The sequence below is a fragment of the Panthera leo genome, chromosome B3 (genome assembly GCF_018350215.1).
Source record: "Panthera leo isolate Ple1 chromosome B3, P.leo_Ple1_pat1.1, whole genome shotgun sequence".
NCBI lineage: Eukaryota > Metazoa > Chordata > Mammalia > Carnivora > Felidae > Panthera > Panthera leo.
This window is the reverse complement of record NC_056684.1, coordinates 41,355,605-41,372,029: the sequence shown is the minus strand read 5'-3', so window position 1 is coordinate 41,372,029 and position 16,425 is coordinate 41,355,605. Positions and strand designations below refer to the sequence as shown.

Sequence of the window (16,425 nt, the reverse complement as noted above, 5' to 3'; positions counted from 1 at the left end):
CTTTAGTTTGTGTTTTTTCTAAGAACAAGGAGTTTCTTTTCAGTAAGTGTAGGATATTGGTGAAAACAGGACATTAATACTGATAGAATATTAATGGTATGCACATTCCATATTCAGATTTCTCCAGTTGTCCCAGTAATGTCCCTTATGTATGTCCTTTACAGCACTTTTCCTTTGTGTTACACCTACCTAGCTACCTCAGATCTAATCCAGGATCATGCATTTCATTTTGTTGTCATAACTCTTTAGTTTTCTTTAATCTGGAACCGTTTGTTGGCTTTTATCTTTCAGATCATGGTATTTTTAAAGAATACAGGCCAATTATTTTATAAAATGTACTTCAATTTGAGTTTTTCTGATATTTTCTCATGATTAGATTCAGGTCATGCACTTTTTTCATAGGACTACTACAAAAGTAATGTGTCTTCTCAGGACATCCTATCAAGAGGTATATGATGTTGGTTTGTCTCATTTTTGGTAATGTTAACTTCCAGTATTAAGGTAATATTTACAACGTTATTCCACTGTAAAGTTACTATTTTTCCTTTTGCTATTAGTACCTTTTTTGGAGGTCCTTTAGAATTTGTGTGTATATACTGTTCCAAGCTTTCACCCAATAATTTAGCATCCATTGATGATTCTTGACTGAATCACTTATTAGTAGGATGGTTGCGAGATGTTGAATTTCTTTTTTATTATGTTGAATTTTTAATTTGTATTTCTTCTAAATATATTAGTATTCTGTAAAGAAGAGCTTTTCTTTCTCTCCCACCTATTTATTTATTCATTTATTGTATTAGCATGGACTCATAGATTTTTTTAATTTTATTCTGTGATACTGTTATAATTTGAGGCTCATATTAGCATATATTTGACTAGTGGGGGCAACTTAAGCTATAGTTTTGACATGTCCCTATTGTTCTTTGAGCTCTTTCTTACTTTCTGACACAGCAGGATACTCCAGTCTCGTCTTATACTCAGCCTTCCCCAGCCTTGGAGTCAGCCATTTTTCCAAGTATTCCTTATTCTGTTTAGTGGGAGTGATGTTTGTAAACTAGGACATCTCAGCAGATAAGAGCTAAGAAATATAAATAAATGCACATGTCTATATGTGTGTGTGTGTGTGTGTGTGTGTGTGTGTGTGAGTTCATATTAATCCTTATAATTCCAATTCAACAACACAGGTCTGGTCTTGCCCAGTATTTCCCTTCAACAGCCTTTTCATATTTGCAATTCTCTTCTCTGACATTGAAAATCTGGTTCTTATTTTCCTCAGTATATGTACTTATTTGTTCTGTGTGCCATAATCAGAGAAAGTAGTTCCAGAACTGCTAACCCATACCATTATAAAGAAAACCCCCCCTTTTAACTAGAGTTCAATATTTGTTTATAGTTATGTTTGTCTGTATACTGACAATATATAAAGTATTATGCTCAAAAGCCACTTAGGTTACTTTCTGTCTTTTAATAAACTTATTTATTTGATTTACATTTGGGTTCATTTGCATTTGATTCCCATTTTGGATTTTTTTCACTTTCTCTTTAAAAGCTGATTTTTATTTTACTTTTTGAGTGTATAAAACATTAGCATGGTTCCAAAAGTTAAAGCTATACTGGTTGGGGGGGGGGGGCGTGCCTGGGTAGCTCAGTTGGGTAAGTGGTTGACTCTTGGTTTTGGCTCAGGTCATGATCTCGCGGTTCATGGGTTCAAGCCCCATGTAGGGCTCTGCACTGGCAGCACAGACTGCGCTGGACTTTGCTTCTTTTATTTAACAGTATACCCTGTATATCATTTTATGTTTGTAAGAATTTTGTTTAATGTTTGCTTATTTTTGATAGAGTGAGCGAGCACAAGCTGGGAAGGGCAGAGAGAGAGAGAAGGAGACACAGAATCTGAAGCAGGCTTCAGGCTCTGAGCTGTCAATACAGAGCCTGATATGGCGCTCAGACTCATGAGCTATGAGATCATGACCTGAGCTGAAGTCGGATGCTCAACAGACTGAGCCACCCAGGCGCCCCTCCGTATTTTTTTTTAACAGCTTCATAGTACTCCATCTTTGGATGGGTCACAGTGAATTCAACCATTCTCCTGTGTTTTGGCTCCTATATTTAGGTTGTTTCCAATGTTTTACAATTAAAAATAATGTTTCAATTAATAACCTTGTACAGATATGCTTTTGTATCAAGCGTATTGGAAATTTTAACTTTTTAGTTGTGTGAGCAATAATGTGTAAGTCATTTTATAATTATACCTCAACCTATTTGCCTGCCTGCTCATGTCTTCCCATCTGCTTTGGCCTTACAAATGTATTTAAGGCTGTTGAAGGGAAATACTGTGTTGTAATTATTTTTCTGTTTGAGAAACCTTGAAATCAGAGAGCTCTAAGTGGCCTTGGAAACATTTTTAGTCAGTACATAATAGCTAATCATATGTGTTCTGGGCCCAGTTTCATTTTAAGCAGTTGACTGCTCCTTGTGCATGCTAATCAATGCTATTTTACCACCTGAGTATGCAGACTGAACTGTTTCTGGGACTTCTTTCTTTCTTTTAATTAGTGTTAGGTTCCTTCAAGTTGTACTGCTGACTGGCTGCTCCCTGGGGTTATAGAATTGCATTGGATGAGACAGAAGTGGATATTTGGGCATCTGTTTTCTCTGATGGTCTCAGAGCATTAGTCAATATTATAAACTGCAGATTTTCAAAGGAATGGTTTCTTGGATTCCCAGATAATGCTGCTGGCCCTCTCAGGTGGCTGAGGACTTCCAGTCTTTTGTTCCAATACGTGGGCATTGCAGCAGAAGGAAGACTTCTTCCTACATTAGTAGATAACCATGTAAAACATTGGCTAGTACAGTTTCCCATCACAGGGACCATGAATGAATTATACATGTGTTGAGGTAATGATTCCCTCAGCCTAAGGGTAGCTGTAGCCTCCCAATAGATCACTTTTGGTTAAGAGAAGCCTTTTGAGTTTATGTGCATGTGCCATACAGATGTTGATCATTTTCTGTGCATGTCCTGACATGGAAAAGGTTGGAAAAGTAGGTTAGAGCACAGTCTCAAAATTAGCGTCAAAGAGCCAAAGACTTGGCTTTTTTTTTTTTTTTTAATGTTTGTTTAGTTTTGAGACAGAGAGCGAGGGAGAGAGAACTTGAGCTGGGGAAGGGCAAAGAGAGGGGGACAGAGGATCCGAAGTGGGCTCTGTGTTGACAGCAGAGAGCCTGATGCAGGGCTCAAACTCATGAACCGTGAGATCATGAACTGAACTGAAACCAAGAGTTGGACGCTTAACTGACTGAGCCACCCAGGCGCCCCAAGGACACTGCTTCTTAAAGAGAATCTGGTAATAAGGTGGATAAAGAGGAATTAAATTTCAGCCTACTGGTTCATAAAAATAGGCTGAACACCATATATTTAATTTGGTGTGATTTAAAATCATTCCTATTTTCTTCTTTGCTAAAAAGAAATTTGCTAAAAAAGAATTGGAAACTTAAAAAATATTTATGTTTACCCAAAGAAAATGAAAACACTAATTCAAAAAAGATATATATACCCCCGTGTTTATTGCAGTGTTATTTAGAGTAGCCAAAATAAGGAAGCAACTCAAGTGTGGACTGATAGATGAATGGATAAAAAAGATGTTTTATACACACACACACACACACACACACACAGGAATATTACTCAGCCATCAAAAATAATGAGATCTTGGCATTTGCAGCAACATGATGGACCTAGAAGGTATAATGCTAAGTGAAATAAGTCAGAAAGACAAGTACCATATGATTTCACTTCTATGTGGAATCTAAAAAGCAAAACAAACAAGCAAAGCAGAAACAGACCCCATAAACAGAGAACAGATTAGTGGTTGCCAGAGGGGAGGGGTGGAGAGACAGGGAAATGGGTGAAAGGGAGTGGGAGGTACAGGTTTCTAGTTACGGAATGTTTAAGTCATGGGGATGAAAGGTAAAGCATAGCGCATGTACAATGGTATTGTAATAGTGTTGTATGATGACAGATGGTAGCTATACTTGTGATATAGAGTTGTCGAATCACTGTTGTATACCTTAAACTAATGTAACATTGTGTGTCAACTATACTTCATTAAAAATAAATAAATTAAAAAAAAATTTTAATGACTTGGCTTAGTGCATTGTATTGGATATTGGAATACGCAAGGTATATTTTGCTTGATTAGATTGGCGAGCCATCATATAATCTCTGTTCTAAATACCTTTGAGTTGAGTGTATTTCAGTGTGGTTTTGACACTTAAGTTGTTTCTGTACTTAAATATTTTATCTGTGTCATTTTATTAAGTTATTTAAACTTCTTTGCACATCTCTCAAAATGTACATCTAAAATGTATTTGCTTTCTAAATACAGTGTATTTCTTTTACATTGGATATATAAAATTTAATGATTCTGACATTAAGGTGGTTATCGTACTTCAATCAATTTTGAAATAAACTTCTTAAAATTGACTATTTTACCTCTTTCATTTGATGTTTTGAATATTATAATTTTAGGTCAGATATAGGAGGGGTTTCTGAGGGATTTTTGCTGACTTTAATGTGACTTATGTATTTGAATTTTTTTATGAAAAAGAATTGTCAGCTGCAATTCCTTTTAGTGAGTGTAAACTAAGGTAAAAAATTCTGAGAATTGGTACTCATGGTATATGTGGACATATGTTAACTGTATTATATATAATAGCAGCCACCAGAATTAACCCCTGGCAGCCATTTTATTCTTTTTAATACATTTTTGAGGGAAATAAACTGACAGTCACTGGTGCTGTCTCTTTGTTAGGTCCTTTGCTGTGCACTTTGTATCTTTTGTCTTAGGAAATCTTTACCATAGCCATGTGAGGTTGAGGTGGTGTTTGTCTTTTATTCCAGATGAAGAAGCTAGCTCTGGAACCAGCCTCTTAAGGTCACAGAATAAAACAATGGTAAAGCTAGAAGGTAAACGTAAAACTGTTGGTTATGAAGCCCATGCTTGCTTCATTATGTCACATGACCTCTTAACATGTTTATTTTGAGTCTGTAGAGTAACAGCTACCTTCCTATAAGGGTTAACCTAATCATTTGGTGTATTTTTTGTGTTAGAAGGAAGATTTCTTTTGGCAGCGTTGAGTCAAGGGCAGATGATCAAGGCCTCTGCCTAGTTCAACCAAAATGATATAGAAAAGAGTTCTGGCCATTGTGCCCGTCCTTTTCCTGTTCCTTCTTCTAGGCTGGCCATCCAGCAATTTTCTCAGAAATCCAAGAGAAAAGTGTGAGTACTTCCTCAGAAATCTTGGCATTCTAGATAGGATGGGGGGACTCTTGATCCCAGCTAGAAAGGCCTGGGATCAGACATTGCTGAGTAAGATAGGGATCAAGTCAGGCTGGCTGAGGAGTATGTTAGAATTCTTAGAGCAAAGATAGAATTGGAAGCAGAGATAGAGTATTCATTCATAACTATACAGTTTTTCCAATCGAACCTTCTGTAAAATCTGAGGTTACCCAGAATGCTTATTAAAGAGCATATTCCTGGGGATGCCCGGCTGGCTCAGTTGGTTAAGCTTCCCATCTTGGCTTCAGCTCAGGTCATGATCTCATGGTTCGTGAGTTTGAGCTCCGCTTTGGTCCCAGCACAGAACCTGTTTGGGACCTTCTCTTTCCCTCTCTGTCTGCCCTCCCCTGCTTGCTTGCTCTCTCTCTCTCTCAAAATAAATAGATAAACTTAAAAAAAAATAATCCAGAGAGACCAAAAAAAAAAAAAAGAAGAAGGATAAGCTCGTGGGGCACCTGGGCGGCTCAATCAGCTAAGCCTCCAACTTCGGCTCGGGTCATGATCTCACAGTTTGTGGCTTCGAGCCCTGCGTTGGGTTCTGTGCTGGCAGCTGGAGCCTGTGCCCTGGTTCAGATTCTGTATCTGCCTCTCTCTCTGCCCCACCCCTGCTCATGCTCTGTCTCGCTCTCTCTCAAAAATAAGTAAACATTTAAAAAGAACAAAAAAAAAAAAAAGAAAAAAAAAGAAAGTTGGATCCTTAACTGACCAAGCTACCCAGGTGCCCCGAGGCTTTGTAGTTTTAAAGGAGAGAAAAGGAATTCTTGAAAGTGCCCATAACACTTCCATAAGAATCTTTATTCAGAATTTGGGGTTGCTATGGGAATAGTGTTTTTGAAATTTGAAGTTTGTTTTTATAATATAGGGCAACATTAGAAGTGATTTTTGTGCTCAGGTAAGAGTTAGGTTGTCATATGGTAGTGACAGCACATCTGGATTTGAGTTATTAAAATATTGAGAGGATATAGAAAGAGCCAGTCCCAGAGATGATGGCAGTTTAGTTGATGATAGACCACCATGTCTTTACTCTCTTACTACCTCTATTGCAGAGAGGATAGTCTAGCCCTTATATAATTTTGATTCGTATGGGTAGAACCTTTTGAAGGTTCCCATCCTCGCTTCTCTTAAACAATGTCAATCATTTCAGTGAGTTTGGTAGGTGTGAGTGATGGATGCTATATCACTGATAGCTCTCTTTCTAGATGTGGTTTTCTGGTTGTCTACTGCTGCATATCAAAGCTACATGTTAATAGCTTAAAGCAACCATTTTATGTTGCTTATGATTTTGTGTGAATCAGGAATTCAGGAGGAACTTGGCTTGTGTTGCATCTTATGGAGTACCTAGGGCTGGAGCCGTCTTCTTCCAAGATGGCTTCTTAATTCACATGTCTGGTGCTTCTGTGCTCCATAGTCTCTCTTCCTTTCCCAACCCCTGATCCCATGGTATCATATTCTCCAATGTCTCTCGATGTGGCATGGGTTTCTCATAGTATGTTGGTATCAGGATGATCAGACTCCTTAGATGGTGGCTGGCTTTTCCAAGAGTAAGCATTCCAAGTAATATCAAGAGTAAGCTGTCAGTTTCTTAAGGTCTGGACTTGTAAATGGATACAGAGTCTCTTCTCTTATATTCAGTTGATCAGGGCAGTTACAGAGCCTGCCAAATTCAAAGAATGAGGACATAGGCCTACCTCTCGATGGAAGGAATGTGAAAGTATTTGTGGCTATCTTTAATCTATCACAGGGCCATTAAACAGGAGAGAAGGATTATGAGAAATACTGAACCGTGACTTTACCAGAAAACAATTTACTTATTTAATGATTCAGGAGAGATTAATGGATTGCTAGCCTTGAATAAGAATGGGAGTGAGCAGGAGAGAGCTGCCAGAAGGAGGAAGGTAGAAAAGGTTCTTATGGGGCAAAGTGGAAAGGCGACCAAGGTACGCTTTGCTTCATAATTGCTTTTCCTGCCTTGGCCCTGAACTCTTTGTTCTGTGATCTTGGCCTTGAGTCCCTCCCTGCCACTTCTTTCCCCTTTGGATTTGGTGCTCATGCTTGGTGGTCATCGTTGTCACCATCATCATCTTCTCCTCCTCCTCTGCACCCTCCTTACTCCCTCCTCCTCCCCTCCCTCTAGTATTTGGACCTCTGCCTAGTCTCCCAGACTCTGCATTGACTTACTTCTTTGGCCCTTGGCACCTCCCGTTGCTTTTTAAGAGAACTCTCCTATTTCTCTGTTCCTTGGGAACCCGATGCCCACTCCCAGAATGAACAGCATTGGGTGATGGGGTGTGACAGACAATGATTTTGGCTGTGTTCAAACTGCTCTGGCACCTTTGGCGTTTGATTAGTATAGCTGGATTTCTTCTTTTCTGGACTACATTGTGGCCCAGTTCCTGCTGTCTTTATGTGACTTTACCAACTCTTTTCCCCCAGTGATTTCAGAGGATTCGAGTTGAAGATAGAGACTTCAGAATTTGTAGCATAGAATAGGCTTGTGAACATATGGTTCAAATAATATTTATGGTATAAAGAAGATTATATGCCTTGCTCTTAAATATCTAAAAATACATTAGTTAGAGGGTAAGCTGGTTTAGTCCTAGAATATTGTTCTACTTATATTTACTGGAATACTCATAGAATTTTTATGATAATACTGTTCTTCAGTTTCACAGGGAATAACACTTTTACTATTGACACTTTTGTGTAATGTGTATGTGTGTGTGTTTTGAATAACACCTGCAAAAATTTTGTTTTCACTGATTATATTTTTACAAACCCATAAGTTGTAGTCTTGGATTTTGATATAATTTACCACTCATGCTTAATAATTTAGAATTAAGTCTGTTTCATTAGGACAACTTCATATTATCCGCATCTTTAAATTTAAGCCATTTAAAAATTTTACTATACAAGTAGTAATGGTTTCTGAAAAAAATTCAAACACTGTAGTAGAAAATAGGCCCATGTGGCTCCAATCCTCCATCCCATTTGTTTTACATAACCACTAACAGTTATATACTATATATCTTTTCAGACTTTAAAAATTCCGTAAACAGGTATATAATATACACACAGAAACACATAGTATAAAATCTTTCTAAAAATATGACAACCTTCTGGACTTACTGCTTTATAGCCATCCGTGCCTTCAAACAGAGTTTGATTTCCAGTTCTGTCACTTACTAACTTAGCAAGTTACATAACTTGTCTATGCCTTAGTTTGCTTATCTGTACAAAGAATAATATATTCCTTATTGGATTTTAGAGGATTAGATTAAGTAATATTCATAAAGTGGTTGCCATGGTGCCTGATATATAGTATGTCCTAGATAAATATGAATTAGATAAAAGTGAACTTGCTTTTTTTTTTATTTTTTTTTAACATTTATTTATTTTTGAGACAGAGAGAGAGCATGAACAGGGGAGGGTCAGAGAAAGAGGGAGACACAGAATCTGAAACAGGCTCCAGGCTCTGAGCTGTCAGCACAGAGCCCGACGCGGGGCTCGAACCCACGGACCGTGAGATCATGACCTGAGCCGAAGTCGGATGCCTAACCGACTGAGCCACGCAGGCGCCCCTGAACTTGCTTTTTAAAAAACCCGTATTGTGGATGTTTTCTTATGGCCTGGTAATATTTTTAGAGTGCTACACTTAAAAAATTTTGTGTGTGTTTGGGGGGAGTAGTGTTCTGAGTTTTACTGTCATAGCAGCGTGTTTGTCTATAACAGTTTTATACAGTGATTCCATACACTTACACTTCCTACCCCTCACTGTTGAAGTGAGTTGCTGTTACTGATGGGCGATGTGGTGGGAATGTGTTTGCCTCTCAAGTGGTGGGAGGCAGGAAAAAAAGCTGAAAACCATTGGTTTAGAATTTTATACTACATTAGCAATTAATCCTTGTGTTAGGCCTTCAGATTAGGTGGAGAGTAGAGTTGGGAGACTTCTGCCTATATGGGAAGATGACATTATTGTTTCATTTTTTTCCTTATATTCTTTGACTAATTTTATGATTAGAGAGGACATGCCTATCGCCTAGTCTTCATTTTACAATGAAGAAATAGACCCAGAATAGTAGTGATGGTCTCAAAAATTTTTTTTTAAGTAGGCTCCATTCCCAGCACTGAGCCCAATGAGGGTCTTGAATTTATGACCCTGAGATCAAGAGTCAGACACATAACTGATTGAGCCACCCAGACACTCCTGATATTCTCAGTTCTGGTTCTAGTAATGGTAGAACCAGGACTGGAATCTTGGTCATTGGATCCTCACCTTTCTGAATTCTTAAGAAGGTAAAGAGCCTCACTTTGAGTTGAAGCAACTAGTGAGTAATGGATGCACTATAGGTGGCTTGCCTGTCAGTGCTGTATGCTTGAACTATTTTGTGGGTAGAAACAGTGACTAAGTTGTATCATAAGCATTGGTGCATGATGTTTTATTAAAAACATTTTTAGAATTTCATGAGAGTTGTTGATAGGCTTTGAATATCAAATGTCCTGTATATTATTAGGTTCTAGGTAGTGACTACTAAGGATATTGGATATCAGTGGTTATGTGGAAAGAACGTTGTATTCAATGTGGATGCCATCTTGTCTTGTGAACGAACTCCTTGTCTTCGGAACACAAGCTGAAAACATTTGTGTGTAAATGACCCTTTAAGCACAAAATGGGCCCCTAGTTTTCTGCCTTTCTTTATCTCTTGATAAAGGAGCACACTACCATTCCTTTTGCAAAAGTAGTTAAGAAATAAAATCATTTTGGTCATAGATCACTTGGATGCCTTCCCTCTGCCTGTGTGCCCTATTAGTTCTCACCTCCTGGTTTCCAGGAGAGTTAAAACTTTGGGGCTTTTAGGAAGAAGATCTGGCATGAGCATGTTTTAGAGGCTGGTGCTCCTTCACCCCTCTCAGCATATGTGTTACAGCTTCTACCTTCTGGAGACTGGCTCTAGCCAGGAGAAGATCAAGACTCTCTACCTCCAAAAAGGCCCTTTTGCCAAACTGTAGAGTTTGTGGCTGAGGTGAGAACAGGGCCAGAGGAAGGTTGTGATGCCATAGTTGAAGGAGGAGAGTAGAGGGAGCCTAGTTAGTACCAACCTCTGAGCTGAGATGCCCAAGCTTAGCTTATAGTTGGAAGAATCCAAATAAATTGGAGAGATTGGTGAAAGAAAGAGTAACTTTGAGGACATTTTATAATCTGAGTAAAGGCAAAACTCCATTTATGAGATCCAGTGACTCTGTCGGGGCCAAGTGTAACTGAGAAATACACCACCTGACTTCCTTGCCTTGATATCACCTTTAAGTATAATTAGGTGTAATAAAAAGAGCTCTAATAAGTTCTTAGATTTATCTTTTTAAACTTCTACAAGTTTCTATCCTTATAACTGTTTCTGTCAAGTTCTAGCATTTAAGATTTAAAAAAAATAAAACCTCTTCAGTTTAATATTTTTATTTTCACTGAATAGATAGTATGAATATTCATAGCTTAAAAACATTTTTATTGACTCTGTGTGGTTGTGTTTTTAAAAAAAACATATATATATATATGTATATATATGGTCTACCCTTGATCAACACAGGTTTGAACTATGTGGGTCTACTTATATGTGGATTTTTTCAGTAAATATAGTGTAGTACTGTAAATGTGCTTTCTCTTATGATTTTCTTAATATTTTCTTTAGCTTACTCTTATATAGCATACAAAATATATGTTAATGGACTGTTTATGTTATCACTAACACTTACAGTCAACTATAGGCTATTAGTAGTGAAGTTTTTGGGGAGTCAAAAGTTATATATGGATTTTTGACTGTGTAGGGTTGGGACCCTAAACCCTCCCTGCATTGTTCAAGGGTCAACTGTATATTATTTCAGTTACATTATGGTTCATCTAGCATTTTATAGAAGAGCCTGGGAAACTTCTAATACTGTTTCCATGGACAATATGTTCATCCTACAGATAAACTTTTGAAACTCATCTGCCTATAAACTGAGACTACCTTTTATAAGATAGTGCCCCTTAAGGTGATAAAATAAATAATTTTAAAATTATTTGTAGTGTTCTTTTATTCATGCTACGTCTTGTTCTCAACAACAATTGAAAGTTAGTTTAATGTACCCCTACAGTGGGGTACATTAAAGGTTCCTTGTTTGGGAGTGCCTGGGTGACTCAGTCAGTTAAATGTCCGACTTCGGCTCACGCTATGATCTCATGGCTTGTGAGTTTGAACCCCGTGTTAGCTCTGCTGACAGCTCAGAGCCTGGAGCCTGCTTTGGATTCTGTGTCTCCTCTCTCTGCTCCTCCCCTGCTCATGCTCTCTCTCTCTTTCTCTTTGTCTTTGTCTCTCTCAAAAAGAAAAGAATATAAAATTTTTTTTAAAAAAGGTTTTTAATTTGGATAAGGTATGTATAAACGGTGACTGTTCCCCAACACAGTGCAATAAGTGGCTTCAGAATGTCTCATCATACCCTATTCTCTATAGTTTTTTAGCTTTCAAATGTTTTTTTGCTGTTAAAGTATTAAGCCCTCAGAAAGCACTGTCATTTAAATAGCCAAGACCAACCTTCTTACTGTAAATATTCATGTTAGAAGAAGTCAGGTTTCTTAACTTAGGAAGTGAAGTCTTTTTTGAGTTTTATTCAAAGGCACAGTCACTTTTTGCAGTATTTCTGAAAGTCAATACTGTATTTTCTTTTATTCTCTTTCTTCATCCCTGTGTAACATACCTGTTTACCTACTTATTTATTTTATTGAGGTACAATTCACATAACAAAATGAACCATTTTAAAGTGAAAAATTCAGTGGCATTTAGTACATCTACAGCCATGACCTCTATCTAGTTCTGAGACATTTTCATCATCTCAAAATAAACTCTATACCCATTAAGTAGTTACTCCCATTTCTTTCTGCCCTAGCCTCAGGGTACTATTTTAAAATTTGATATTGAGAAATTAAAAAGCTAATAAAACTTTTTGAGTTAATTGAGATGCTATAACACAAGATGTAGAATATGTTGTTCTAAATTAAACAGCATGCAGAAATGCATTTAATATGCTGACAGTGGAGAAATTAGTTTATAAAGTTGTATGTGCTGTGTGTATAGTTCCAATTATAAGGAGGAAAAAGGAATACTTCATAGAAAACACACCAAAGTGATAGTGATATTACTCTAGATTTTTTTCTCATTTAAAAGAGGAAAAAAAGTTTCCATAATTAAAATGAAAACAAACTCCAGATAGTTAAAAACTTGGGCCTAAACTTACTGTTGTAATATAATTACTTGTTTCAGGTTAATACTAAACTTCAACAGCTCCCCCCACTCCCGATTGAGTTATATGTTTCTTAGTATTTAATAAGAGAAAAAGATTTGCTGGAGGAACAAAGTTATAGTATTCATGGTTTTTCAGTCCTCCAGTTATATCTCAAACCATGAATACCTGTTTTGAGTAAGCTGTGTTCTAATTTATTTTCCTTTAAAAAATAAATACTTTAGAACTTTCTTTTCAAACTATAAAAACATCATATTCCTGTTGATATAAATCAAATACCATGGGGGTGTACAAATGAAAAGCTAACACTCTCCCCTCAAATATAGTCTTCTCATGTACCTGCCTATAATAATTGCTGTTAGTAGTTTGGCTAGAATTCTTCATGGCCTTTTGGTCATGTGGCTTACATGCCACGTATAATAAAATTGGACCCAATCAAGTAAAAACCTCAAATGCCTTCAGGATGGCCCTGGCAGTTACTGTAAAGGTGTGAATGCATTAAGGAAAGGTAGGAACCTTGCCTGCTGGAAGGAAATTTTACCACACAAAGCTTTCATATTCAAGAAGGGTTAGAGCCCTGTGCTGGCCAGACAAGCAGAATCCCTTGGGCAGTATATCACTGTGCTTTCCTATTCCTTGCCCACCTCTTCCCTCCCATACAAATATAGAATGAATGTATGTCAGAGATTTATTTAACTCATTAATGAAGGGAATAGCAGTATGATAAAGCTGATTCTAAGAGCATTTGAGGAATTGAGTGCATGTAGATATTGAAGAAAGAACATTGAAATAAATTGCTAAACTTGATGTAAAATTGGTTAATGTCCTATATAGTAGTAAAACCATTACTTTTGGAGTGTGCTGGACAGATACATCTTAAAAATCTACCTGTTTACCTCTAACTTCATAGAATTTGGGTCCTAATCAACAATAAACAGTAGTCAAACAGTAGTGCTATAATTAAATATCTTTGGGAGGACCTCTTAATGCTTCATTACATGTTGAAAGGGCCAGTGGTTCTTGATTAACCTCATTTCAAGTTTTGGTCAGTTTTTCTTACCAGCCAGAAAGGCCTGTTGTAATGTGTAAGGCAAGAATAGTACAGTAAGGACCAGGATTTGGAAGAGCTTAAACTAGGAAATTTGAACTTTCAGCAGATGTTTATTGAGTACACACTGTGTGCCAGGCAATGGATTTATTATACTCCTGAGTGTGGTTGTGCCATGGTGCCCCTCCCATACCCCTAGGAGGTGGACTTATGGTTCTCAAGGGGTTGTATTACGGGGTCACCTGAGAAGCTACTTTTCTCAAAATACACATGTTCTTTGTCCTCTTTCCCCACCCCAATGTAGATATCTTTGCCTGAGTAAAACATAGGAGTTTTGAATAGCTTTCAACGTGATTTTTGTGTCTCTTCTTTTTGAAAATCATTGTTATGTTTATTGGGCTTTTTTTAAAAAAATTGAATAGGTAAACAGTAGGCAAAATTATAAGCAGTATTTTAAAAGTTTTCATGCTTTTCTTGCCTGTCCCATCCTTATAATACTTAAACTAAAATAATGTCCTGATTTACCCTCAGCAAGAATTATATGCAGTTGTCCTCTTTAGAATTGAATTTCATGCAACCAAGACCTTCATCTGGGAAGAGCTGGGTTTAGTCTTCCTAATTGTATCTTTAGGCTTTGTCTCTAAGTAAACTGAAAGAATTGTCATTTATATTAGTATATAATCTGCCTGGCAAAGACATGTGATTAAAAAATTAGACTTAAAAAATGTTTTTAAGAGAAAATAGACTGTCATTAGCTTGTTGGAGACTGGTAAAAGTAAATGTATATGTTCTTAACTTGTGATTGAACTGTTTGAGTCAACAATTAAAATGAGCAGCTGCTGTGGACATGCATTTCAGTTCTTTTCAGTGTAACTTTAATTAGGCAGCCATTCTGTGTACATGCACTCACAAAGCAAGGATTTAGGATTTCAGTACACCTAAGCAGCCATGGAATTTATAACTTAATCACAGGATATGATATTACAGATTAGGGGAGAAACTGGGAAATAACATGATACAATTGGTACATTGTGTATTTTTCTTTTTATTAGTGTGCCGGTCCAACAAAAGCCCCTGGGTCTGTTTGACTTGTTCAAGTGTCCACTGTGGAAGGTAGGTGACATACTTATTACCTCACTACCCTACTTGATTTTTTCAATTTGCCTTTAAGCTTTATGTCAAAGTTTTATTGATTTGGATTATCAACACCATTGCTTAATCATAGTCTGTAATTTCTCTGTATGGCTTCCCTCTCCTAATACAGTCTATTTGCTCAGTGATAAAACTGAGGATATCTAGGGGGAAAAACCTTTGTATTGATACTCAGAAGAATTAATTTGATGATCAGATAATCTAGTAATATTTGATTAAAAAGATGAAATGAGAGAACTTTGAAATCTTTAAATAAAAGTTTACCTTATGGTTGTTTCTTAAACCTTTTAATAGGGTAAATTCAAGCATACACAAAAGTAGAGAGATAATATAATTGAACCCCATTACTTTCATCACCCAATTTCAACAGCTGTCAATACGTTGCCTGTCTTATTTCTTCTATTCCCTATACCATGCCCGGCTTTACTAACTTTTGAATCAAATTCCAGTTATCACATCATTCTTCTGAAAATAAAATAACAAAATGTTTACAGATAAAGAGTTCCCTTTATTACAGATAAAGGATCCCCTTGAAAATGATCTCACTGTGGAGTTCATTATTAATTGGTGTCTAAGATGTACCAACTGTTTCATTGTTCCATTAATACATTTTTTGTTTTACAAAAAACTCCCACCCCCACCTCCCCAATTCTGGTTCAAGCCTAGCTTTTCCTCCCCATTCTTGGCTTCAAAATGATGTTACTTAAATACTTTGATAACTCTTTTCTTCAAACTCAAATAAATACCAACCTTTGTGTTCTTTTACCTTGGCAGTAGCACATTTATTCCTATTGCTCTTTTAACTTAGAAAATCCACTTTGAATTTACTTAGAATGGGAAATCATACTGTCACACAGGTGGAAATATACTTTGTATTTATTAGGACTATTTCCCCATTGTTATTTTTAAATCTTCATTGCATGAAGAAAGCATCTATGTTCAGTTCACTTTTGATTTTTTACATTTTGAGTCGTGGAATTGAGTATTTTTTCCATGTACACTTAAAAGTACGTTTGGAAAATGTTAACTGCATATCTTAATTGTGGCTGTTGTGGTTTTGAAATCTCTAGGATTTGGGGAACCTGAAAATACTTTGTACAGATAACATTTTTTTTAAAAAAAGAAGAAAAGTACAAGCACTTAAATTCTGCACTTGAAGAGACAGATTCCTCTCCTAGATTTTGAGAGGTGAGAATTATAATGCACTAAAATTTATGTAGTTCTGTTCTCCAGTTGTCTCATAGTGCTCTACGACCTAAATCTTGAAGGTCATATGCCAGCAAAAAGACCTAGCAAACTCGCAAAAATTGGAGAGATTAATATTCTTAATAGCAAGCAACAAACAATTCTCTTAAGTAGGTTTTGGAAAAAACAAAATGAAAAATTTCTAGACTCTGCAGGTAGTCTGTTTCTAATTGCAAGCAGTCTTAAATTTAGAAATTTTACATAGTTTCAGAGAAATATGATTAAATAGATTAAACAGATAATGACAGTAGCTTGTGTTTGGTTCTTCATTTTACATAGCTGATTGGTTAATTTTCTTTCATGTAATCCTGGGTATTGATTGCCAAGGGTTCTGATTTTCAGTAATTTTAGGCCAGTTGTCTGCAGAAAGTC

The 16,425-nt window shown here is 36.7% G+C and overlaps 1 protein-coding gene across 8 annotated transcripts in view; it reads left to right on the top strand.

Moving 5' to 3' along the window:
• The window catches only part of USP3 (ubiquitin specific peptidase 3), a 104,224-nt gene that overhangs the window by 15,220 nt on the left and 72,579 nt on the right, over positions 1–16,425 (top strand). For 3 of the 8 annotated variants that reach the window (XM_042941786.1, XM_042941784.1, XM_042941785.1), the window contains exon 2: positions 14,709–14,769. In XM_042941786.1, the coding sequence (XP_042797720.1) occupies positions 14,709–14,769 (61 nt within the window). Of the gene's footprint in view, positions 1–4,903; positions 4,967–5,110; positions 5,280–8,893; positions 8,969–14,708; positions 14,770–15,878; positions 15,997–16,425 lie in introns of those variants that run through there. The other 5 variants (XM_042941788.1, XM_042941790.1, XM_042941787.1 and 2 more) reach the window with 5 other exon arrangements.